This window comes from Ischnura elegans, chromosome 1 (assembly GCF_921293095.1).
Source record: "Ischnura elegans chromosome 1, ioIscEleg1.1, whole genome shotgun sequence".
NCBI lineage: Eukaryota > Metazoa > Arthropoda > Insecta > Odonata > Coenagrionidae > Ischnura > Ischnura elegans.
The window spans coordinates 57,213,655-57,240,330 of record NC_060246.1 but is presented as its reverse complement, the minus strand read 5'-3'; the positions used below and the strand labels follow the sequence as shown (position 1 = coordinate 57,240,330).

Below are 26,676 nucleotides of genomic sequence, written 5' to 3'. Positions count from 1 at the left end.
TCTTCCTTCCCTATGTGCATTTCTTGGTGTGCATCCGTGAATAAAGTGCTCAGCTCCTTTTCCTCCTTTGTTTTTCTAATTTTTTTTCTTCGTATCTCTTTTGCGGCCTTCTTATTTATTATAAATTTTGGTCCTCTCAACTTAATTCACAGAGTGCCTATATTTTATTTTTCTCCATGTTGCTGCATTCAACTGTGGCTTATTATGTATTGATTTGTTTGTTCCTTTAATTCTATATATCAAGTCTTCGTTATCCCATCATTTTAATTATTTTTCATTTTTTTCTTAAACTCCGTATGAAACTGTTTCCGTATATCATACCTTCGCCTACCTTTCATCCTTGTTCGTCAATCGTTTTAGCATCTCCTCGTTCTACCTATTCTCCTTCATCTTTGACTTTTCTCTCGGTCCTCTTCTTCTCCTCTCGCCCCCTCTCTTTCTTCGTTCCTCTCTCTGTGCCTTTCGTCTCTTGTAATGCCCGCGAGTCAGTGGTTTTAACGGCAGCATCGGGAGCCTAAGAGGCCGCCGTGTAGCGGGCCTCGGCTCGGTCCGCAGTCGCGCTGACCATTTGATTTGCTGCCCCCTCGCTCCCATGCATACAAATGCCCTTATTATCCCAAAGCCTCTCTCCTACCCTCCCCCCCCAGCCTCCCCCTCCCTCTATCTCTCTCTTCACCTCCCCCACCCCTTATCCTCCTCCTCCTCCCCCCGCCCACCGCCGCTTCCCTCTTCTTTCGCATTTTTCCTCCCTCTTCGTGTCCATCCACTCCGCAGCTTCCTCCAAAACATCCAAGTGTCAACTTCTCCCCAACCTTCAGCAAAACATTCCTTTTGGAAGTCCTTGGTCTTCAGGAGTTCCCTCTCCATTACGCAATAAAATACCATTTTCTTCGTTAACTTTTTAAGATAACTGTGGAAAAATCTTCGAATCCCAACAGACCGTGTCCCTAGTAACAATTCACATATATTATCGGTATTTTTAAACAGATTATAATTCCAGTCACTCGGTAGTAAATTTAGGTAATGATGGGGTTTACAGAGGGGAATATGGCATAAATTTAGACAGCGGATATGTGATTCTCACGGGAAAGAGCTTTTGATGAGGATGAGTTCTAACAGAGAGAGGAAAAGGGGAGAATTACATCAATACAATCAACTGGGAATACATTTTGTTCCACTACTCCCTCTATTGAAATCTATCAGTGATGCGCAGCAATAATTGTGCGGGAAATATATTATTTCCATGATAGTAACGCTCCCGTCAGTTTATCAGTAGAATAAAGTTGTGATGAGAGAATGATGGGCAACAACCCCATTAAACCCATGGGCGTACCAAGGATCAAAACGACAAGGGGGTAAGCCGTGGTTGTTCAAGTTGCTAAGCAGAAAAGGTTATGAAACCAAAATTTCAAGGAAGTTTTAACAGCGCTTTATTTTTATTTAAAATTATTTGCTCGGAAAATAATATTTTTGTTTTAATTACATGATTTATACTTATGTCACTTTTCTTGGATTTAAAGAATATTTGACCTAAAATTTCGTTTGGAAATAAATTTACTTTTGCTTCTAGGGGGGGCAGCTGGGTACGCCCAATATCAAACCTTTACAATTAGTTCAGTATTTCAGTAATAAATAATGGTCATGATTATAGAATTACTTGGTTCCTAAACAATAGAACTGAAACGGCTGGATTCAGGATTTGAAACGATTGATGTACTTGCAAAATAGCTTTCTAAATGAGTGATCTTTTCATCTCTTTTTCCGTTCTGCTGTTTTGGATGTTCGTTCCAATCCTAGGTTTTCTCGGTATTTTTCCTCGTCGCGTCGATACGAGTCAGCTGTCTTCTTGTGTACAGCAGTCCTCGTATCGGAACGTGCTCATTTTAATTCCCCACTCGTCTCTTTCCTGTCCACTCCTCTTATCGCGAAAAGATATTTTTCTTCCGATAAGTCCTTCCTTTATTTTCCTTTCGCCACCAAGACCGTGTCGCCAATATTTATTGAAAAGATATTTCGAGTTGTTTTAAGTAATTCCGGTGAAGCCGTTGCATATAAGTAATTCGCTACGAATTTATTCTTGTCTTAATGGGTTTCGTGACGGGTTGACGTATGGAAATTGACTAGCCTAATTTTAATGTCGAGGTGAACTCCTTTCCTGTCACTCAATTTCCACTCCTGCAAATACTCGTTTGCTTCTAACCCTCCGAACTCGGCTGTCGTCGCAGTTGACATTTCCTTTCTTAATGGAATAGTTGCCAAATTTCCTTCCAAAAGTCTGATCATAGAGATAATTTAGCTATTTTTATTAGATTCCGAAGCACTTATGGGACTGATCAGTATCTTTACCCCCTTTGAATTCCAGTATTCGACCCAACCATCTGGCGCAGCATACTAACGTTTTTGAAGATGACAAGATCACGTGCTATCTTCAAAGTCATACGCACCGATGCCAATATTCAGAAACCGATAAGAAATTGTTGATAATTTGGTTTTAATGTCTCACTTATTATTCTTTTACAAAAAAAATTTCCCATATTAGTATTTCATTGACAAGTACCCAAATATATTTTATGAACAAGCAATAAAGAAACCTATTCTAGTAACACATTTTATGAGTTCATGATGCAGTTAATACTTAAGAGTTATAGTTTACGGGTACACGGACTAAATAGAGTATGCACCATCGGATAAAGACATTTTTGTGCTAAATTTATAGGTTTAAACTTGCAGATATTCAATTAATTGAATTAACAGATAGGTTTTTTTTGTGCGTAGTTATGGTCATTCTTTATTTTACGCAATACATAAATTTTCATTAGTCCTTTTTTATTCCATCTTCGCGATGTTCTCTGATTTCCAAATTTTCCTATGTAAGTCTCAGCCTCTCCTCGTCCCTACTGTGCGTCATAACGTCCCCGCCTTCCCTCCTGCATTCGTGTTGAAGACGACAAAAAGACTTATTCCTGCCTCCAATCGCGGTGCTTGTCGTGGGTTTCTCCGCCTCGGAATTATGATCACCGTGACCCCTTAAGCGGACGAAGGTCGCAGCAGGGACGCCGGCTAATGGACCCTCTTGCACAAGGCACCTGGGGAGGGAGGACTTTGATAGCAAGGGTTGGTGGCGAAACGTATGTGTTGGGGAGAGAGACGATGGGTGTATCCGTGGAAGAATGGAGAAGATGATTCGGCGATGAGCATCATAGAAGTGACGGCGCTCTTTGAAAGCAAGCTTCCTCGCTGTTTTTTTTATTCTCTCATCAATAGTCCACTGCTGCGAGTGTTCGCTTTATTGCTTGACTTTCGAAATGTTCGGGAGTAGGAAGAAGCAAAAGGAGAGATGTCGCTTGAAAGATGGGAAGATGCTACCTTTGAGAACCCGCAAAATGGCTCCTAGGCAGCTATTTATAGTTCAAAACTATTTTTCCCACCTATTCATTTATACGCAGGAGAACTCAGTTGTATCTGCAATAAACTATTGAGCATAGTTTTAATTACAGGCGATCAAGGGTAGCCTTAGGTTTTATTAAATTAAATATTGGATATAAAAATATGGGAAAAAGATCCATGATAAAAACACAAATGGTAATTTCCACACTATTTAATTTAACACTCAACGACCGACCATGGTTTCATCACTTAGCGTCATTTTCAACTTTTGTTGTGTTTTTATCATGGATATAGCAGTAGTCCACAAAATCAAGCCTGATACGATTTTATACGATGGGAAAAACCTTTTCCTAACTTTAATTCAACCACGTTATTGAAATTGATTCTTATAGACATGATAAAAAAAATACATTTGATTATCTGTGGTAAATTCATTTCCAGAATTAAAAATTATATTCGCATCGTACTTCAGATTACTACAGTGCAAGCAATAAATAAAGGAAAATACTTATTTTTTTGCACCACATAAGATCTAAATTAGGCGACAAGCTTCACGGTATCTTCTGATTGCTTGTAATTATAAATGAGTTATGGTCTGATCTCTGCGCACGGTCGAGATTTCTCGACGGATTGGTGTTTGCATAGGAGCATATCGTGGGACGTGATGTTTACGCCCTCTCGTTATGACGGCTTAGTCTGAACTAACCTTGAATGAGAAATATAAAATAGAAAACAGCTGACGTTGGTCATAAAAATTGATCCTTTGATACTTAAAGCACGTGCTTTTAATATTGAGCAAGAGAAGGTTAAGAAGTTTTGCGTCATCAACAAAGGCGCTGTAGAAGTCGTTATAGGTAGTACGTGAAAACATTCTTATCCCTATTCCTTCGTTTTCTTTGTGGTTTTGAGGATCAAACAAAGAAAATTAGTTGTTGAATGTGACGAATCGGCTTTGGGAGTTGTGCTGACTAGCTGTCACTGTAACTAAATTTTGTAACATGCTCACATAAAAATGTGCATACCAAATATAATGCAGTCCATCTTTCCCAGTTAAAGGGAGGTAATCTCATCAGCCAATGATTTCAAAGTTTTTTAACAAATATGTTAGAATTTTTTTTATGGAAACCTTCAGTACGATACCTTCAGCAATTTTATGTTTTATCCACTTTTTTCTTTCACTTTTTTCCCTCTGACTTCGCAACACCTTTGACTTCTTATTCGTGTCGTCGCGACGCGCCGTGCTTACGTGTAAAATTCCTCTTCAATGTATTTTCATATTTGACGCGCGACATAATTTAAGAAAGACAAGGAAATCTAAGAAAAGGGGAGTCACTGGTTACAAAAGTATAACCTTTTCTATGATTTCTACATGGACTTGCCGAAATCAACGCTATGAAATTACGCATCGAAAGAAAATTAATACCCCACTAATTGTAAGTGGTGAAAACGCGTTGTGGGGTGTGGAACATAAATTCCGTGAAAACTGCTTTTTGAAAAACTGCAATTTTATTCATCCAAAGTAAAGTTAAGGTCAGTTAAAAATATTATGCTCGCTCAATTTAGAGCAACATCATGTCACCAGTCAGTTTTTTTTTTGTGATTTAATTACCTTCAGAGGGAGAAATGTGGGCTGTGAAAAGGCCTGAGTAAGGTATCCTTGTCTTCAGAAGGTGACAAGAGCGCATGGAAAGGTAGGGGGGGAAAGAGCTGGTTTTTTCGGAATTGTAGAGTGGGTTTGGGTAGAGGGCAGGAGTTTTCCTCACCAGTTTTTCCCCTTTCACGTCCCTGTCGGTGAGGTTTAAAAGGTCGCCGCCGTTCTGTGAGCAACACGGTAGCGCAGCTTCAAAGAAGAGTTGGAAGACACAACAATGGGTATATAAACGCCTCTCGACACCACCACCTGTTTGCAGCAGCTTTGCTCCTTTTCAGGCTCGCCCCTGCTCCCCTCTCCGAAAGGGGAGTGGGTTCCTTCCACCAAGGGCCCCCCTCTAACGAGGCCTCCGGCGTCGACAGGGGTTCGCCCCCCGACTATGACCCCCGTTATCCTTGTCATGATCCTCGCTCATGTAGTAGTACCTGCACAATCGTTCTTTGAAAATATTCCCCACCCCTTGAGCATAGCTTTTAATATTCATTCTTTCGACTGCATTGGCCAGCTTTGTGCAGCACATTTTATCAGCGGTATTAAAAGGAATGATTACGACTAATTAAAGATACTCGCATTTCTTTGAGGAATACTTTACTCGTGGTATAAAGTGGAGAACTTTGCATTCTTTTTTCGTTCGAACCCCAATATCTTAGCAACGTAAGATACTGGTTTTGTTGCTTGATGAATGAGAATACACCTGTCCCCAAGTGACTTGGATAATATCATTTTTACGTCGTTTTTATTTTAATGGTCCGACGAGAACAATTAAGTGAGTGAGACTCATTATTGCACAAGCAGTTAAAATTGTACGTTTTATTTCGAGTGAATTATACCAACCACTCAAACTGTCCTGGTGAATTGCAATGAAGTAGTGCATCTACCTATTTATTAGCTGCATAATATATTGGGGTTCAATTAGAATATTCAAACATGCACTTTACTTTCTTGACTCTACTTATTTCGTGCCGATGTAATATTCTGTTTTACCCAACCGAAAACCTTTAATTTTTTCTAAGGTTTTGTGATCATATTTTATTTAAAAAATGATGAAACTTATAATCCCAAAATGAAATTTTAACATTTCGAACATATTGCCAAAGATCAGCCGAAAAGTAAGAATTCTACCGTTGTGCGAGTTCTGTAAATTTCTCGATGTGATGAAATTCATGCCCTTACGCACTCTTTCCAGGAAGCTCTCTCATGCCATATGATCCTTTATGTTTTTCTCTTATCCCACCACCCTTATACCTCATACTTTCACCCGCCCTCCCAACCCTCGACGTCTTTGCCGCGGCTGCCCTTTCGGAAGTGTTAAGTTGTCCCGGGGCTCGCGGAGATAGAATGCCGACACATTGTATCCCACCTGAAGTATAAACAGAGGCCGGGGATATCGCGTGGGTGGGTAGGAGAACAGGTGCGTTCCCCTCCCCCCCCCCATGCATACACACACACACATAGGTATATATTCTCCCTCCTGCACTTCGAACCTCTTTGCCACCCATCCCCCACGTTTCGCTCTCCACGCGAGCGACCATTTTCCGGATTCTATCTTCTCCGTCTACCTCTCCGACCTTTCACCCCCTTCTTCATGGCTCCCCGTCTTTTCCCCCTATCCGACATTGCCTCCTGCACTTGTTCTCTGGGCACCGCCGGTTACCGAGCCATCCGACTGGCCCATAATGCATGAGGAAAATCCGTTCCGAGAATCTTAACTTTGATTCCCTGTGCCATCCATGTGCAGGCAGTGGATGCATAGGAAACATAATGTATAGTTGGATGCTATGCTTTAAGAGGATACATCATGATTTAGTTTGCAATATTCAGTGATTTTGCAAGGGTTATGCTGAAACTAAATCAAGAAGAGAACATTTCCATTATTCGTTATCGAGTTGTTACTGAGCTGGGTTTGTCTCTAAATATTTTTAGAAACCTATTATTTCATTAAAATACATGTTAGGTATGCGAAGGAGGATAGTTAATACATAGAGGTGTGATTCCAGGTTACCGTATCGTTTGTTGGCAATCTCTCGCATCATTGTGCTTATTTTTCAGTTACATACTTCCTTTCTAAGCAATCTTTACCAATTATTCCTTTAAAAAAGCCACTAAATATTAAGACAGTTCGTATTTTTTTATTCCTCAGTTTTCAATTATTCCCTTAGGTAATAATTTACTTCTTCCTAGTTCACTTAAATGGTAAATTGATGTACTTTATATGTATTTGAGTCAAGTATAATAATCAGGGCTGGGTGGATACTGTTTATAACTCTTAGCGATCCTCATTCTACTGGTTGATTCGTATAATTGTGAGAGATCAATACCTGTTGAGTCGTAATCGATAAATGCTTTAAAACGACAGAAGTATGTGACTCGGATGCTGGATCACTATCAATTTTTAATGCTCCTCCAACTTCTCGTATATCATTGTATAAATATAGAATGTAATATGAGAAACTAAAATCATAGTGAAAGCTTGTAAACGTTACCATGTGATAATTTACTCTAAAGGCATCGGTGCACTAGATTAGATAATTACGTTCGTATTACCTCACTTATTTGGGGGACAGCAATATTGATCTTTAATGGTTGCCATTATGAAATTGCTACCTCAGCACTAAAGATTAACGACTCCTGTCCTAGCCACAAAACACAGGATAGAAATAAGGCTAGACTCATTTTGACATATGCCTGTCTTTCAGCAAGGTATTTGGACTTTCTCTTTTCTCCTTTTTTCCGTTTTTGGTCAAGCGTAATAAGGTCTAGCCCGAACGGTCGAGTTGTGGAGTTTAAGTAAATGGCCGTGTGCTCTTCTGATCCGTACCTCTAAGTGATACTTCGCAATGAAAGATATTACAGGATAATTATGGTAAAGCATCCACGAGTTCTATTTTGACCTGAATTCAGCGGTCATGTTTGTAACCATAGATATCTTCATCTTTGAAAACCTATTTTTTTTCCTCAAATGCTTCGCTATTTCTTCTGCAGTACCGAACGTGTGCGAGAGCGTGCCATATCCATGAGTTGATTTTATAAGAGTGCCCTGAGGTTTCACAATAAGTTTAGAGCCCTTAATAGCTCCGCATTGAACTGAGTTTTTTAATCCGACGTTTTCAATGAGAAGAAAGACGTAGTTTGTGCAGTAATGCTTCGATTTGGTTTCTCTATTACCTTTCATCATATTATGTTTGCTAAGAAATAATTGCTCTGAAAAAGTTGCGTGCGTCATGCGTACAGATATATGCGCTACGTCATCATAAATACTTCTGATTTTTCTACATGATGTACTTGATGATAAATTAAATTAAATAAATTTGATTTAGTGGGTATTTTTTTCAATTTCTTTCCGATAAAATTAAGAGAATAGGTACTGTAAATTTGTCAGGCAACCTACAGGATTATCCCATTCCAAAATTGTATGGAGAAGTTCTTATATCGCTACAAAAATTCAATTTTGAATCGTTTTTCTAAAAGCTATCTATTCCACGGTTCATTATGCATTTTTAGAATTAGGATACTTTGAAAAGTAGACTTAAATTGTCATAATGCTGTAATACGGGTTGTACAATGGTTTTCAAATCCAGTCCATCAAGAGAGTGACGCAATACTTATTGATTGACGGCCATTAATTTTAATATCGTTATCAAATAGGGGCTGTGTTGATTCCTATGCTGCATAAGTATAATATAAGCCGGAATCTCCGTATCTCGCAACCAGAAAAATAATTATATTGATATGTTACGACAGCAATATCCTCATTACCCACGGCCGAAGCACTCAGTGATTACGCATGAATGTTGTCCCGATCAGAGGCGTAACTATGGGTGGAGGGTGAGGGGATAGATCTATCCCAAAGCCTCAGACAAATATTAAAAAATATTGAAAAGTATAATCTTGTTTTGACGTATAATAACTGCATCTGCGTGAAGTTAACTTTTAAGCGCCAAAATGATGTGAAATGTATTTCCAGACATGTCGTTTTTCAAAAATTTTCCCGAACCCCTGTTGCCTGGGGGGGATCGCCACCCCAGGCCATGCCATCCCCCCCAAAGCCTATGTCTAGTTGCCACTGGTTCCGATCAGGCGCGTAGCTAGAAATTAAGGCTAAGGGGGATTAGGAGCAACTAATACTGGGGGTACGGAATACGTGAGGTGAGGGTGCCCTCCTCCAGAAAATTTTTAAGAGAAATGGTTCAAAATGGTGAGTTTCACGTCTTTCTGCGGGATATTTTATTAATCCTTACACTGTTCTATTAGTAATATTTATCCAATTAAGTAAAATGGATTGAATTTTAAAATTTCTCTGAGTTCTGGGGGAGGGTTTAACCCCTCAAAACCTCCCGCCACTCGTTCCGATAAATGAACGGAAAAGAATAGAAAAAGCGTTGTTGAATGCTGAGAGGGGAGATTGTTGGCTGAAGTGGGAAAGGTGGGAGAGGCGAAGTGGGCAGTTGAGGGACACGTGGAACGGGGAGCGAGAGGCATATAAATTGACTGAGGCGATGGCCAGGGGGGGGCGACGCACGACGGTCATCTTGTCGTTCGCGGTCGAATTTGGAACGTATCCAAATGGCTGCTCGGCCAATTGCGTTGTTGGACTGAGGCGGGAGGGCGCAGGGCGGCCATTGGCGAGGCGCCGCCGCGCGGGAAGGGCGGAGATAACGAAGGTGGTGGGGTGATAACGAATTGGAGGGAAAAATGGTGGTGGAAGTTGTGGGGAATTCTGTGTTTGGACGGGGAATGGCCGCGAAAAAAATCGAGGAAAGGGAACCAGAGATGAAGGAAAACGGACGACAAAAATATATGAATATACTTATAGGGGGGATTTTATATTGTTGCTAGGGGGAGGTAAGCAATTGCTTACGTATGCATGTTATACATCTCGGTCGAGGCTTTTTTTGTGACAGGTTTCATAACTGACTTGCGATTATGATGTGCCACAGTGTTTCTTTATGGGATGTGTTTCAGTAGCCCGTGAACTGATATTTCTCCTCGTTGAACTGAAAACAGTTGAAAGGTGGATGATTTACGCATTCATTTGAACGGCATAATTTGAAGACCAGTCGCGTCAATTTCATGCTCCGTTGCGAACATAATTGCAGTAATTAACTTTCCTCCCAACATTTCGTTTGCGTAAAAAAATTATCGCTTTGAGAGAGTACAAATATGTAATTAGTCTATGTTTATTCAGCTACGTCCAAAAATTGATGAAATTTTAAAGGATTTTTTTTAATTTTAGAACGCTAGGATATCCGGAGACAGTGCAAATCATTCGCGTCTGGTAAATAATTAATTTCCTATTTGACTCAGGTGAGTAGGAATTATGATCGCTCAACATTTCCCTTCATTTTGGCATAATTTAATTATTTAAGACAGTGCATTCAAGATCGACAGCTTAGCTTTCTTAACTGTCAGACGAATACCTCGGATTTTTCTGAAACAGGAAGGGTTTTTTACCATTTGATGGGTAGTATTCGCTGAAGAAACACGAATGAGGATTACTTCTTATATAATTTTGCTTTTTCCATTTTGCAACGTGAGAAACATGGTACTTTTTGGAGCCAGTTAAAGTCTCGGCGTCAGCATTTTCTGCACGCGTCGCTTTTGTTATGAGCCATCACGGAGAGGGGGAAAATAATATAAAAATGGAAGAGGAGCGGGATGCGATAAGGCCGGGGCGGCGTTACGCCTTGGGCTGTGGGGGAGCGTGGGGCGTTGTGAAGAGTTAGAGGCAAGGAAGTAGCGTGGGTGGTTGTATCATAATACGTGAGGTGGGAAGTGAAAACGTGACAGCCTGATTTAACTTCGATATTCTGTCCCGTGTTTCGTTTGAGCTTACAGATAAGTACTTGAGTTAATGGTGTGAGTGCCCTACTTACTATTGAAATAAAAGCATATTTCACAGACTACAAAATGTAAAAAAAACTCAGCTGCAGTTTGTTCACCAAGACAGTTTCCGCAAAACTGCTATACTTATGCTGCAAATAAAGTTTTCGACAGAACGTGCCCCATTTCATCCGAAGTCTGAGATTTTATCCGTTGGACATTCATAGCTGTGAAATGTTTTTTTTTGTAAGATTAATACTCCCTAAGTTATATTTTTATTAGCTAGCCCCATTGACCTAACCTATGTAAGGACTTTACATGGTATTGACAGCTAATTTCAATGTGGAATAGGAGGTATTGAATGGTTAACAAGGTCGCTCATGAAAGGGCTTATCTAACATGATATTAAAGCAAGGAAAGAAAGCCCCTGGCGCCAACCCTAGTTGAGGGAGGGGCATCGTGGGCAGTGGAGCAGACCCAAAAACACCGCTGGCCAATCACATTCATCCCCTCAACAGTGTGCGCGGGTGGAAGGGGTTGGGGAAAGGCGAGGGGCGGAATAGTGAAGAGGAAGGGTTGAGGAGAATGGAAATGAGAGGGGGAGGAGGGGGTAGCGGGTATACGGTTGGGGTGAGCGGTCGGGTGGGGGAGGAGATATTCCAAGGCTGGGCTCGCCGCAAGTCGGCGATGATTATATTATGTTCCTCCTCTGCCTATTCTCTTCGCCTCTCCATATCTCTTCCCGTCCCACCCCTCCCCCCTCTCTCCGCTTATCCTTACACGCACCCTGTACCGCCTCCTTACCCGCCCATCTCGTACCCCACCCACCGTTATTAACCCCGCGGGCGGAGAAATGGAAAGGGTCAGTGGAGAAGGTTTGGGTTTATGGGTACGAGATGGTGGAGTTAGGAGCTGTGTTGGGTAGCGCAGGAGACGGGGAGGAGAAGCTCGGGGGTTAGCGGCTTCGAGTCCATGCTCGGCCACTCGCGCCACGAATGCCGGTATCGTGATATTGAGGTGTGCGATTTTAGCATGTTGATTTTTAAGCTAAGATTTAGTTTGATCGAATAAAATATTCAAAAATTTTTTTTAAAATAATAAAATATTCTGTTATTTAAGCCGATACTGCTTGAATCATTACAATTTGGCTGACGATGAGGCATCAGAGATCAGCTCTGTAGAAGAAAGTCTTGAATAAGGTAACTGGGTGGAGTAAACGAAAAGTACTCTTTCTTTAACCACGACAGCGTGGTTATTATATGATAATATCAATCAACATTAACGTGATAATTGATATTATATAAATTATTATATGTAACGTGATTATTGGAAATATAGAAGGAAGCATCTCTTAAGTTTAATCTGAGGGTATGATGTCATTGTCTCGTAAGAATGAGCAATGAGATACGGCAGTCCGCCTTAACTCCGTTTCGAAAAGGCGTCATTACGGTTATTACTATTGCTATCAAGGTGAAGCACTCACTGCGTACACATTTTCTAAGAGGCTCTTACACCCCACCACCTCCCCCACCCTCCTTACCCTCCCACTTTTGGCCTCCCCACCAACCCCCTTCACCTCCGCCCTCCCTTATACTCTTAACCCCTCCCAGTCTTCGCACATATACCCCCCCTTCACCCTCTTCTCTCCCCAACCCTTCCCCCCTCCCCGCCCTCACCCACCATTTTTCCCTTGGAAACTGCAACGCTCGAGTTGACGTGCAGACAGCATGTCGGCGTCACGCGCTGTACTTGACGACTTGATGGGAATGAAAAGAGACTCTGAGGCGGAGTTGTTTCGGAACGGCTTACATGAAACGGTGGATATCGCGGGAATAATACATCCCCCTCGAAGAACCCGCTTGCATGCGCACGAGGGAGGGAAAGAGAGGGATATATATGTATACCCACACGAGAGAGGAGGCAATGCTCAGGAGGGAAGAAGGTTTTATACGCAAACCTACGCACGAGGATTTTCTTATGTGGCGCGTCGTCCATTGTGTGCACTGTTTGTCTCCGGAGGCGAGAGAGGGAGATGGTCGAGGGAGATGCCTTCGAGGAAGGATGGTGGCTTCTGGGAAGGGCGAAGATGGTTGGCGGAGGGGGAAGTGGAGTCGAAGAAATGATGTCTGGGAAGAGGGGTGGATGGAATGAATAAGGTGATGTGACATAATGGGATGATTCCGTGCCACTGAGTCCCGTAAATTCCGAGGCCGAGGAGCTGAGGATACGTTGAAGGGTACATTTCCGTCATTGAGCGGATAAACACGCCATAAATGCCGCTTTATTGGAATCCGAGATGGGTGGTTTTGCATATTAGTGGGTAATCCTCTGGAAAGAGTGTGGGCATGGAACTCTCTTTTCAGGACTTGCGTTGGAGAATGCCGATGTCACATGTGGTCACCAAATACGTGTTATTTGCAAATCTTGAGTGGTTAAAACGAGTAACCTTGAGCTAATGGGAACAATTATTTAAAATTGCTTGATACTTTGGAAGACATCCAAAATGCACCACAAAAAAAATTGAAAAATGCCAGCAGTTTTATATCTAGCCGGCCAAAAGTATTTATCTCATGGATTAAAACGGTTTTCCTCGGAGATTAATAACAGATTAATTATGAAATATGGTATTTATATTTCATTATTTTTATATCATTAGACATACTACGCTGTCTAAATCTTTCATCTATAAAGACCACTGGAATTCCACGAAAATAGCATTAATGGCCATGATGAGAATGATAAATCTACGAGAGAATCCTTCTCTTCGTAATAGATGTACTTTTATTCCTAAGTGATCATTCTGCGGGTGTCATTGCCGGCAGTGAGATTTCACATCATAATCCGGATTATTGTTTCCTCTCAGAGGAGATAATCATTCGAATCTAAACCCGCCATGTTTTCGGGTGATGCGTAATTAACTTTGCTTCCGCGGCTAGTAATTATGTGAGGTGTACCTCCATGTTCATCAAAGGCCTCACACAATTTTATAGGAACGATTTGGAGTATCTCGTCGCTAAACGTTGAGATTGGACCCTTTTTGACCTCTAATTTCGGCAGTGACCTCAATTACAAACCATATTAGCACGCTATCCTTCTTCAACATTAATTAAAATTTCATTAAGATTCGATCACAGTGCCTTCTCAGTTCATTTTTAACGGATATCGACCCCTCTACAGCACCGTCCTATTAAGACGAGTGATGTTAAATCCTCGGAACGTCTTTCAGCACGTCAGACCTTTGTACCTCGTTGGTTATACCTGCCTCCATAGCCAATAAATCATTTTCTCAACTCTCACTATATACAATTTTTTCATGACTTCAGCCCCAGTCACGTGAGTAATTATCCGCGGACAAAATTAATATTAAAAAAAAACAACCACGAGTCTTTGGTAAAGTCTCCCACATTTAATTATCCAAACTTGCCACAGAGGAATTAAAGGAGTGGCAACGAGATGGAGATAATTATGGCCCTTCGCTGTGGATAGAAAGTTTATGTGCGAATCATATATCTCATAAAACTGCAGAACACATCTCCAGTGTCTTCTCATAAAAATAATGGAAACCATAAACACGTCAGGTGAACGCTGCTCTTCGGGGAAAGAAATTGTCGAACGAAATTTGGAAGGAAAGTTGAGGGAGGTTTTTTGAAGAAGAAGACCCAAGGCCATAGCGGTTTCTTGGGAATTCACGAAGTGGAATTGGATTTGGTTGGGAGAGTAATTAATTACGGCGAAGGATTCGTAAGCTTCGTCCCTATTTAGTTTTAAATCCTCTCTCTCTTTCTGCTTCCTTTCATTTTTCTCTTTTCCAATTCGTTCGCATCCATCCTACGCCACCTTTCTATCATTATTTCTTTTAATTTTCTAGCGTATTTTGGGCATTTATGTGCACTTATTACTTATAACTTTTCTAATTCTTGAAATCGCGAATTTCATAAATCTTACTCTGCGTATTTACTACGTATACGTGTAACCACTTTTTGATTACTTAGAAATGAAAACACTTCGTGATATACCAAAGATATTTTGTTTCCCCGACCAAATTTTGACTTGGTACTTGTCGTTTATGAAGTCGTTTACCTTGATAACTATGGGTGGTAAATAGCTCAGCAGTAGTGTTTTCGATGAATTTAGAGGATGGTGATATTAGTGAGTCTATTCATGATTCTTTTTATATCATTAGTTCCTGCATACATTTTCTGTAATTATCTGTAATCCAAACTTCTGATATATCTTTACTAAAAGGTGCTTTTACGTAATTCCTGGTCAATTATTAACGTACTAGAACTAGAGCGGTAGTTCTTCGTATTTTTTCGGACTCGCTTTGTTTCACCGTGACTAAGTGTTTCAAAATAGTATTACCAAAAGATATCGTAAAAAAAACTCTTTTGTCATGTTGATTAAAGGATATTTCCGGTTTTCGAATGTTATCACAACACAAAAAAGAGGAAATAATCATTTTTATGCTTCCATTTGCTCCGCTTTTTTTTACCGGTACCCATTCTATCTCCTCCTGCTTTTTTCGTCTTAGCTAGAATGCCAAGCGTCATCTGCGCTAAGCTCATCCGTTTAATGGGGAAGTGAGACTAGTGGATGCGAGAAGAAAAAAAAGGAGAAACTGGTTCCTTAGAAGTGTCCTAAGTGAACTGTTAGCTCCATTGTTGCAGAGTGGCAGAGACCTTTAGTCGAGTTAATGCTCGTCTTCTTCTCCCCTTCTGTTTCCTCTCCTGACCACCCGGTGCCTCCTCCAACTGGGTGCTAATGGATTTAAACCTCCCCGCGACTTTCCACAAGACATTATTATCCTCGAGTTTCCCTTCTACGGACAATTCTTCCTTTCCCACAAACCCTGTGTGGAATTGAACCTATCTCTCTTTTCCCATCCGCACACTTTCTTCTCATGCCGTAAAATTAATTATTCATTTACTTTAACAACTTATTCATTTTGTCGCAAGCCCTTTACCTACGGATGCATAGGCAGAAGTTAACGGTTTGTAGCAGCGGAGGGAACTACCATACCGGCTCTCAACAGAATGATCTCTTTTATCAATTAAATGTTGAAAGAGGAGAGAAAAGACTTTATCCTCAGCGGTGATACACGTGAATTTCCTGGAAGCTTTCAGTGTCTCATTGTTAGCGTTGCTTCGATGCAAGACAAGTGAAGGAAAAACTTTCCAACTACTTCCCCATTCCTTTTAATTCGCACCCCAACTATTTTATTATTTACAAGCCTATGAATTAAATATGTGGATTAATTACTGATCACTGAGATCGAAATAATCATTTAATTTGCTCTAGGTCATTAATGTAGTATGAAAAGTATTTTCAGGAAAGAGTTCAAATCTTTTATCACATCTTGAGCTGTAATGACTCAGGTCTGGGAACACGATGAAATAATTTTTTTGGTACATTTTTGGTGGTACATTTTATGCCACCAAAGCAACTTTATTTAGTTCAATTTTTTAAATCTATTCGATTTTTTATCCATTTGTGGATTTGAAACTTGATTATCAGTTTAAAAAATCGGTTTGTTTTGCTGGAAATAGTTCAAATCAACATTAGATGAGGCTAATTTGAGAATCGCAATTGAATCAGGCCGAATGACATCTCGTTTAAAACCCAAGCATCCCACTTAATGATTGATTGATGATTCTCAGTCGTAATCTTCCGGTGATTTGAGCCGAGCTGCCCATCGGTGTAGGGTTTCGTCTCCAAAGCTCTATCCCCGCACTCAGCAGCCCTCTCCATCCGCTCCCTCTCATCCAGTGTCCTTCGCATTGGCCTTATCGCGCGCCTCGTATCTCAGCGAGGGAACGAAAGAGGGCGATCTTGCATTCCGCTTCGCTGCGCCCAATAATGAAACGTGTGATGGCTGTCTTCCGCCTCATCACTGCAACAAGATATATTCGAGTTGCGGGCGGAGACTCGGACAAAGTGATTCTCAATGAACCAATCAGAGACGATGACTGGAAACTTTTGTTCTCTCTCATACCCCCCCCCCTTCTCTTTCCTTCAGTTCGAAAAGTTTGATGGCATAATTTATGGGAGGCTGAAGGAGTGGTTGACGTTTGGGGATTTTTGAGGTGTGTCGCTTCCCCGTGCGTTTTTTGTATTTTGGACTTGAACTTAGAAAATCGACTGTTATTTAAGGTATAACTTGTCGATTTCTCCTCCTTGGTGTCTTAAGTTGGACGCGTAAAACAATTCGATCCATAAATTTAAAATACATATATAATGCTCAGCATTTACGAAAGTCCAAGAAATCGAGAAATTTTTCATCATGTCCTTTGGATTCAACTTTGAACTGAATTTATAAACCTGCCTAAATTTTGCTTGCAAATAAATGACTGCAAAATATTAGTTAAATACCTATCTGTTTGTGATAGAAAATGTGAATTGCGTTGGCTTTCCACATGCATGAAAAATGTACCTCATTATAACCCATCTGAGTCGACGAATGCGATGGAATCCTGTACCTGTCTCTGGTTAAGGAATCCTGAGGTGAATTCTTCCGTAGCACCTACTTATGAAGAATAATAACTAAAATAGCCTTCCTTTTGGGATCGGGTTGGTGTGGTGGCTAGAGTCTTGGCTTCCCACCCGGCGGGCTCGGGTTCAAATCCCGGCGGTGGCAGAGAATTTCAAGAGACTGCCCGATCCCTGCTTGAATGCTGTGTGGAAGAAAATTCAAGGACAACACTCCGTCCGTCGGATCGGACGTTAAGCCGTGGGCCCCTTGGCGCCTTTCGTTAAGAGCAGGCTAACGCCGACGCCGGGTTTCTCTCCACCCTTCCTTACCTACCCTTCCCTCATGGCGCAAATGACCTCAGCTGTCGGTCGCCTCCTCCAGATACCATACCATAGTCTTCCTTCGTTGGAATTCCTCTGTTTTAATTGTTTCCAATACTGATTGTGGATTTAATCCACATGTTATAGCGCAGGCGCAGGAAAATCACGCGTCAAATAAAAATATTCGATGCAAACTGGGCAAAGAAACTGTTCAACCGAGACAAATTTTTCTTTGCTTCCCGCAAATCTAATCGAGAGTAAAACGCGCTAAGTCGTGCGCGATCAAATCCTTCCGGATGATTGGATCGCACCTATGAAATCTTCAAAGGGGCGTCGCCCTATGTTAAAATTTCACTGCCTCACCGTCGTCGTACACCCGACGCAATCGCGATTTTTTTGACAGTCGAATTTCCCGCATTGATGAGATAGAAATCGCGGTACAGCATACCACCCGTCACTCAACCCGTCCTTGGAGAGATGTCTCTATATGTATGTATTTCCTGCTCGATTTCCTCGATTGTTTTCTTGCTTGGTTTCCGATTCCTCCTCGACGCTGACCGCGGACCGGGTCCCGCCGAAATATTCGCCCGCTTTCTCGCAACGGGATCTGTCACTGATTGACAGTACACCTCCCTGCGCGCTACATTCCACCGCTGTCACACCCGTGATGTAGCCATCCGAAGATCTACCGCACACGAAAACGTGGTCTCCCTCTCTTTCGGCTACCTTCGTTGATATTCTTGGTTTAATGATGGCGAAAAATTTTGTTGTCATGCGAACGTTTGGACCTACATCTTCATCAGACCATTTCTGTAGGTAACCTGAGTAACTGCATCATTTAATTCAAATAAAAACAAAACGAAAAGTATGTACGAAAATTATCGAAGGTAATATTTTCTTGGAATAGTGCAAAATACGATGACTTTGATTCTTAATCAGGCAGTAAGAGCTTGGCACAAATATTTTCTCGGAACTTAAACCAAGTTAATTAGATATTATCAGCCCTCATTTTAGAGATTACTTATTCAACAATCTTTCAGTTAATGCCAAACTAAGATGGATGCTCTCTAACACTACTGCTAAATGTTACTTTGAGAATAATATATAATGATTTTAAATGTGCACATTTCAGTGTGGAGTACAAGTGGTTTATGGATTAATATCTACCATTTCTATATTTACTATTTTGATAGTATTCACCGATTCCCTACTGGACCGCAGGGAGAGATTCCGCTTATCATCGATCAACCCCTTGCCCCCAGTGAGCCTCAGCGTAAACTTCCACTCCACACTCTTTTCCCTTAACTTCCCCGTCAACCGCTCACTTCACTACAAATGCCACCCTCGATACGAGCGCATAATGAGTTATTGGGTCGCCGACCGAATTGGTAGATGTTATCATCGCCATGGGAGGGGGCTGAACATGCGCGGACCCCCGAGGGGGTTTAAGGGGGCGGTAACGTGGCGATTTGTGAAGTGGTTGTGCCCCTTCAGAGGGGGAAGGGTTTGAATGAAGGAAATTGGGAGGATGACGTAGGAAAAGATTAACCCCATGACTACTCTTAAGAGAAAGAGGAAAGAGAGAGAGAGGAAGTCGTCTAGGTTACGATAGGCAAATGCACTCGTAGATAAGGTGAGACTAGTGGTTGGGGGCCCAGGGTAAAGGGAAGCTATTTGGGGAATGGGGAGGAAGAGTGTTGTGGCGGCTTTGAGGAAGTCCACACGGTCATTGGTCGCGGAAAATTAAAGGTAATATTTCCCGTGGAACCGTTCCGATGTATATATTATCTCCTTATCTTGTAAAAATCATCCAAAAGTTCTGGAACGCACACACACACACACACACGATCGTATATTTTTTGTTGTGTGACGGCGAGCCGTGCTCAGAGATTAATGTTTGCCCGCATGGTCACGTTGAGCTTGTTCCCTTATCACCTGGGGGAACTAAAGAGCCGCGGTTGAGAACGAATAGTGAGGATGATTATTTCCAAATGCTTCGGTTTTTCATATTACTATTTCTCAAGTCTGCGCGCGAGTTCAGTCTTCCCTTTCGTCTTTGAAATGCTATTAGTTTTTAATTGAAAACTAAAGGTAAAACCGTGCGGAAGATCGCAATTTTTGAATTCCTAAGCTAATATTTTGTGTTAACTGCAATTTTACCGCGTAAAAATATCTAAAGCCCCTCACGCATCGTTGCGATTGAGTAAATTTTCCCAGCTGTAGTTAATTCAAAAATTACTCTAATTTTTCTTTGATGTCGATGCTTCCTTTTCACGTAAATAAGATCATAAGCGCATTGAATAACTCTGAATATTACCGTAGTGCCACAGGTTAATACCCAAGGGGTGCAATACATTGCCCATTGTACATTTAATTATTTATATATCATGCGTTTTTTGCAGGAAAAAAAATTTCTCCTTGCAAAGTCTCGAGGTCAAAGATCTTACCTCAATTCCTCATTAGCGGGACAAGTAAATATTTTCCCGGACTCGTCGGAAGAGAACCAGTCCGGCCGTAATGAAAACATAGAAGGAGGTGGATGCTTGCACTACAGTTTCCAGCACTATCTTGATTAATTAGTCCCCCCTCATTTGTTAATCCAACGCTCTTTTGACGGCTCTCGACCCCCCGACAATTAAAAAAAATGGCCACCCCTTCCACACACCGTCGCCAAGTGCGCGGACGCGAGTACTCGATGTGCCCACACTTAAAACTCGACGCGGAGAAGGAGGAGATATAAAAAAGGCGAGAGGAGAGGATCGCTCGAATGGGACGGTGAGCAGTCGGGGCGTGGAAAGAGAGAGAGAGAGAGAAAAAAAGACAAAGCGAGCAGCGAGATGCCAATCAACCCGCATGTCCGTTTTCTGGAAGGGTACTCCCCAAAGGGTCATCAATTAGGGGGACATACGGGGCGTTGCGCTCTCTCTCCTTCTCTCTCCACCCAACGACGGCAGACAGATTGGAAGCGGAGATACTTACGGTAGCGTCGAGGAAGAAAAACGGGGAGAAATGGAGTCCAGGGTGTTGAGGAGATGGTGGTGTGGCTTTTAGAGGGGAACTCTAGTGGGAGAGTAGATGGAGGTGTAAGTGGTGCAAATGGGACCGGACAATTGTGGGTTCAAGTGTGTTTCCTTGGATAATGGCTTTCCACGCTTTCCGCCTAGTAAAAAGCCTACATATAACGGATATCTCGCAGGTATGAGTGATCTTCCAGAACTTCTCTGCTTTGGGAAGAACACATAGAACACTGGGAAGTTGCAATACTCATCAATTCCGTTAATGCATGGCTACCTTACTGCCTTTCGTGCCATGCAAGTGGCACACCGAAGCCAATTCTGTTTTCATATATTTTTCGTCACTCATAAAGGGCATACTTTACGAGTGATTAATTTTTTTAGCGTCAGTAGAACATATATTTTATCTGCTTTGGAAATATTATTTAGTCTTTGAAATATTTTTCTGTTTGATCAATCAACCTTAAAAACATGTTTATCTTTTGATAACTACGTCGACAGGAGTGAAGCATGGCAAGGAAAGCCTAAAACCTTGATTATGATAGCATCGCGAGAATTTTTTTTATCTCCTCGCACACAATTCCAAGAAGGTCCAGTAGATGCTTGAGCGCGATGGGGTTCTCCCCTACCTATCTTATGTCTTTCTCCTTAACCTCCAGCCCCTATCCTATGACGTGAGGCCAAAATTCGTGCCTCATAGAATCGAGGTGCATAGACGAAATGATACTGTGTAAATATCATGACAAGCGGAGATTGAGTCAGGAACTCAGAAGAAATATCACTGGCTGATAGATATAGTGCGAAAGATTTTAGATGGGTACAGATAGCATCGGAAGGAAGAAAATTTTTCAAGATAAGCCGTGATAAAAACGCCCGTGATAAGAGAAAGGATGAAAAGTGGATGGGCATGAGATTTTTGAAGGGGAGAGGGAAGGTTTTTGGTGGCATTTTAGCATCCAGAACGAGGTTAACGAACGATGAGAGCCTCCAGAAATAGAAAAAAGGAAACAAAATCATTTGAGCACTAAAAGCGCTCTCTTCCCGGAGCAGCAAGAAAAAGAGATTAAAATGAGAAGAGAATGGAAAAATAAAAAGGAAAGCGAACTCCATTTTTGTGGCGTGGAAGGAAGGGTTTTTGGAGTGTGGAGTTTCTCGGATGGAGGTGGGGGAGGAAGGCTGGGGATAAGACGGAGAGAAAGGAGAAAAAAAGAGACGGTGGGAAGTTTGTGTGTTGTGCGTTGAAGGTGGGGAGAGGTGAAGTTGGATTGGAAGCGCTCGTCGGTCCGTCCTCTCTCGTCCTATCGATCTCATTAACATTTAAAAAGGGAAGGTGTGGTGTGGCGATGGTGGTGCCCCTCGGGCAGAGGACGGCAATAATCGTAACTCTCATCGCAAACATCGAAATGGGCAAATGGGCCCTTTGGCCGGGCCTCGGAGGTGTAAGAGCTGGCTGGGCCTAACGTTGCCGTGGAGATGGGGGTGGCGTTGAAAAGGAAGTCGGTGGTGGAGTGGGAAGGGTCCCATCGCCCGTGGAAGGAGGCGCGCGCTGGTGAGGGATCCGTAGATTGGGTCTGCCCGGGCCCTGACACTTTTGTTGAGTTGTGCGTCATGACCGACATAAAGTTTTCCGGTTGACGTCTACATCAGAAAACTGGATGATTATTGAAATGGCTCTCTCGGCGGTAATTAAGATCGCCGAAGGGTTAGGGAAGAAAACTTGAGAAGTGATGAATTTTATCTTGATGGATGGAGTCGTCATATCTCTTCCTAAATGTGAATACGGACGGTTTAGCCACATCTTAATTAATGTTCCCTTTTGATTCCGAAAATATTTATTCGTGTGAGATGTGGATGCTAGAATTTTTAATGTCATTCAATTTTAGATTATAATATTATGGTCCTTTAATTTGGCCGTTTAATAGTTGTAAGTGCCAAAGAGGTCACGCCAATTTCGCTCTGTTAGCGAGAATATTTCCACGGTTCTAAAAATCGTATCGTATGAGAATATCAACACCACGCTGTGAAACGAATGTTAATCAAATTTTACATCGAGCAATTTATCATTTAATCAGATTTCTTCAATTTTATTTGTGTACATATTGAATAATTCTAAATTGGAAAAATTTCACAGTTTGCTCGGCGAGACTCCCGAACCTGATTACCTCTGCTCAATAACACTAATTATTTTGTATGCTATATTTCATTGAAAATCATTTTACAGTTTCATGTCCGTGTACCCCCTCAATTAGGTGTACAAAACTCTCGTGGTACCCATGCCTTGCATTCAATATTGTCCTAAAAAGTGGAACACTAAACCCAATAAAATCTTATAGGAAGTATCAGTATATTCATCCTTCAATAGGAGTATGTAAAGATTTTTTCATCCTTTAAATGGTGAACGGAAAGTTTTCTCATTAGTTTACCTGTAATATTGTGAGAACTACTGCGATTATTTTATTTCATTTATTCTCTATGAATATTTTATGACATTTTGTTTCCTTTTCTCTTCTTTCAGAGTGTGGTGATGCTGATGTTCCGTGAGGAGAAAAGCCCTGAGGACGAAATCAAGGCTTGGCAATTTTGGCATGGGAGGCAACATAGCGTAAAGCAGCGCATTCTGGATGCCGGTGAGTACATATACTTACATATTTTTATCAAGGCGCACACAAGAATAATAATTCAGAGGCACCAGTCAATTTCGCGAAGGGTATTTATATTGAAGTTTTTATCCGAATAGAACCAGCTAATTACGAAAGTCGATCTCTTAAAAATTAAGAAGAGCTAAAAATTAATTTTATTCACCACCAAGGTATAGAAGCCACTCTACCTGTCTTTCATATAGATATGTTGTCCTCAAACCACGCCTCGAGAGAATTTAGCGGTGTAAATTCAAAGTGTGGATTCGCAGACAGTTAATTGCAATAGTGCGAGTCGATCTGTTTAAAAATAAGAAGAGCTAAAAGTTAATTATATTAATCACCAAAGTTTAGAAACCGCTATACTGTTCTTTCACATACACATTTTTCCCTCATACTGCTCCTCGAAAGAGTTTAGCGGAATACATTCAAAGTGAGGAATGGGTGTGTTTTGCAGATAGCTGTCTAAATTTTATCATGTGCTCTCGTCTCTAATTTCGCTATGATCAGAGGCTCTCCCACTACGACAGGTCACCATATTATTTTTTCACCTCGCAGATGAAACCGAGAGATTTGCATAAGCGTTAACAGTTTGTGAACTTCCGCGGAGCGTTTCGCTGTCTTATCGCCGAAAGCATCGGCCAATTACGAGGAAACGGCCAGAAAATTGCGCTGCGTATCAATCGAACGTTAATTTCCTCATAAGAATTGTTTCTTAATTTATTGAGCGATTTCGTACCACCCCGCCTTAATTGCTCCTTCCGTTCCCAACTCCGCGACCGTGCGGACCTTGACACATGGAGTTATTGAAAAACAATTTTAACGACGTGCCATTCCAACAATTATGGCGCAGGTGGTAAATATAACATATGAGAAAAGGAATACGCTGTTCCTCCCGATGAATAATTACTGTTTTATCTGCAATTAAGTCATCTTACGGAATATTTCAGGGCGGGAATTCAGATAACTTTCCGAATTAGCGGTAGGCATACAAGCGGTGTAACTTGCGTATAAAAATGATAGCCCTCTCGGAAGTATGTATATTTTCGAAGGTTAACGAAGATAATAAGGAAGCCGAAAGAAATGTAATCAGTAACTGTTCCTCATTCAAATTTTAAATCATTTTTTTACCAATAAAAAAGTCTAAGTAAATATTACAGATACAAGAGGAGCAAGGGGCACTTTTTGAATAATGTTAGCTTCAAGGTTTTAGTGGTAAACGCTAGAACCATTGAGATATTATCTGTCATTACTTCATTTGACTCTTGTAACTTTCTATTATTTCATAGCTCTCAACTTAAGTTTGCCCGATATTATGATTGATTACGATGTCAATAGAATTCTTAAATCACTAAGAAGAGAAAATTAGTGTCCACAAAAATTTGTATCCATTTATCATTGAAGATACCACGTAGAAATGTGAGAATTGCCATCAGAAATTTATCTAATTACGATTCTAACTCTAAATTTCTTATTTTTTTAAATTATCTTTCCCTTGGTTAGCCCAAGCTCTTGGTGATTTTCGAATGTGGGTTTCGAAAAAACGGTGAGACAGCAGAGCTACGAACTGTTTCTCCTACCTTTCTTATTTTCCAACTAATGAATGCAAAGGAAGGCCGTAAGGAAGGAGGAGATAAGGCGAGTTCTAATAGCGGACCGTGAAGTGAAGGGTGGTGGGGTGGGGTGGGGGTTGAAATTAACAGAGCCATAACACCGGAAGGAACGGTGGCGCAGAGGTTTGATAGCGGCCGGTGGAGGAGTTTAAGAAGGGGGCGAAGAAGAGGAGGAGGAGGGTATATCGACCCCCCTTGAGATAAGGGAGCAGGAGTGGGAGAGGGGGGCATTGGGGCGGGGCAAGGGGGAGCACCCAGGGGCGACTAATTGCCCCCAAACGGCGGCTGTGAAACGGAGAGTGGGGGGGAAGGAGAGGGGAGAGGTCTAGGAGTGCCGCGGGCGAAGTGTGAGTTGGGGACGGAAACTTTTAAGATGCCCTGTTTCGCCTTTTTTCCTGACCAATTACTTGTTTCCACCGAAGATGTTAATGTCGGAAATTTAAAACACTAGAAATTTTCCACATGAAACATTAATAGCTATACTAGCAAGGGTTTCATCGCCTAGTGACAAAAATATGGCAACTTTGATAATGGCATACGATGTGCTAACGCCATGTTTTCTGTGAATAGATTGGGGAACACTCAATTCTTGACGGACATCAGCGAATATTCACCAAGTTATGCCTGATTCGCCCAGCTATCACCTTGAAGATTTTAGGGCCTTTAAGGTACACTTTTTTCAACATTGACGGTGTTTCAAAAATAAAAATTTTGGATATGAGAAAATGTTAAATTAGTCAGTGTATGTTCTAATTAATTGTTTAAAATGTTGCAATCTAGATATCCTCAGTGTTGCAAGAATATGGCGCAATGCTTTAAAGAAACGTTTCAGTAAAAAATATCATTCGATCAGGAGTAATAATGATCTCTCTTTGGTCTTCATTCCCGTGGCAAAGAGCGTCTTTGAGCTCTTTTAAAAAACACCATGTCGCTTTGGAGCAATTTAATCCAATCTTCCCACTCTAACGTCAACTTTGCATGTAATATGAAAAATACAGGGACGAAATGGACAAAATTGGCGTCTTTTTATGTACTTTTAAAAGTGCGCCCTTGTTACTCATGGTTAATATTTTTGATCAACTGAACGAGTACTCAAAACGGACGATTTCACGGTTGTATTCGCAAAGGCATCAGTTATTTCTGATACCGCCCACATGCAATTAACGCAGCATAGTCAGAAACGTTACTTTTTATTCTCCAGCTTCTTGTTAAATATATCATGCCTCTTGTGTGTCGCTCTCACCTGCTTCACCCTCATTTTATCGTTTGCCTTACATGCAACGTGCATATCTTTCCAATCTGCATCATATAGCAAGCGCACCGTAGGAGAAGTTCCTTCCGGCTTAAGTAAGCCTCATAAAATTGTCCATTAGCGCGCACAGTTACCTAAGCACTGCAATATCGCTCAACCTTGTTATTACAGCCTTCAATGCCTTACGCTTTTTGTAACGCTACCAGGATAATTGTTTGAAGATAATTTAGTTTGCTTGAATTTACCACGCATAATTCTTTATCCGGATGATGCCCCCTTTATTGGTGGTTATCAAGCTTTTTAAGCATTTCACAGATAAGTTCCTTTCAGAAAAAATCATTCAACTTTATCAAGATTCGGAATTATGATTTGAACCCGTATATTCCCATTGCACCTTAGGTATTGTATTTGGCCAATGAAAGTTTACAGCAAATTTCCTGGTCAGATGAAATGTTTAATTCACCGCGAATTCTACTCTTGGCGTGCCTACTTCGTACTCAAACGGGTGAGGACC

General features: G+C 41.4%; 1 protein-coding gene across 4 annotated transcripts in view; it reads left to right on the top strand.

The window, feature by feature from the left end:
- LOC124161070 overlaps window positions 1-26,676 on the top strand; it is a 485,504-nt gene that overhangs the window by 342,981 nt on the left and 115,847 nt on the right. For all 4 annotated transcript variants that reach the window (XM_046537253.1, XM_046537271.1, XM_046537264.1 and 1 more), the window contains exon 9: window positions 23,177-23,288. In XM_046537253.1, the coding sequence (XP_046393209.1) occupies window positions 23,177-23,288 (112 nt within the window). The remainder of the gene's footprint in view (window positions 1-23,176; window positions 23,289-26,676) is intronic.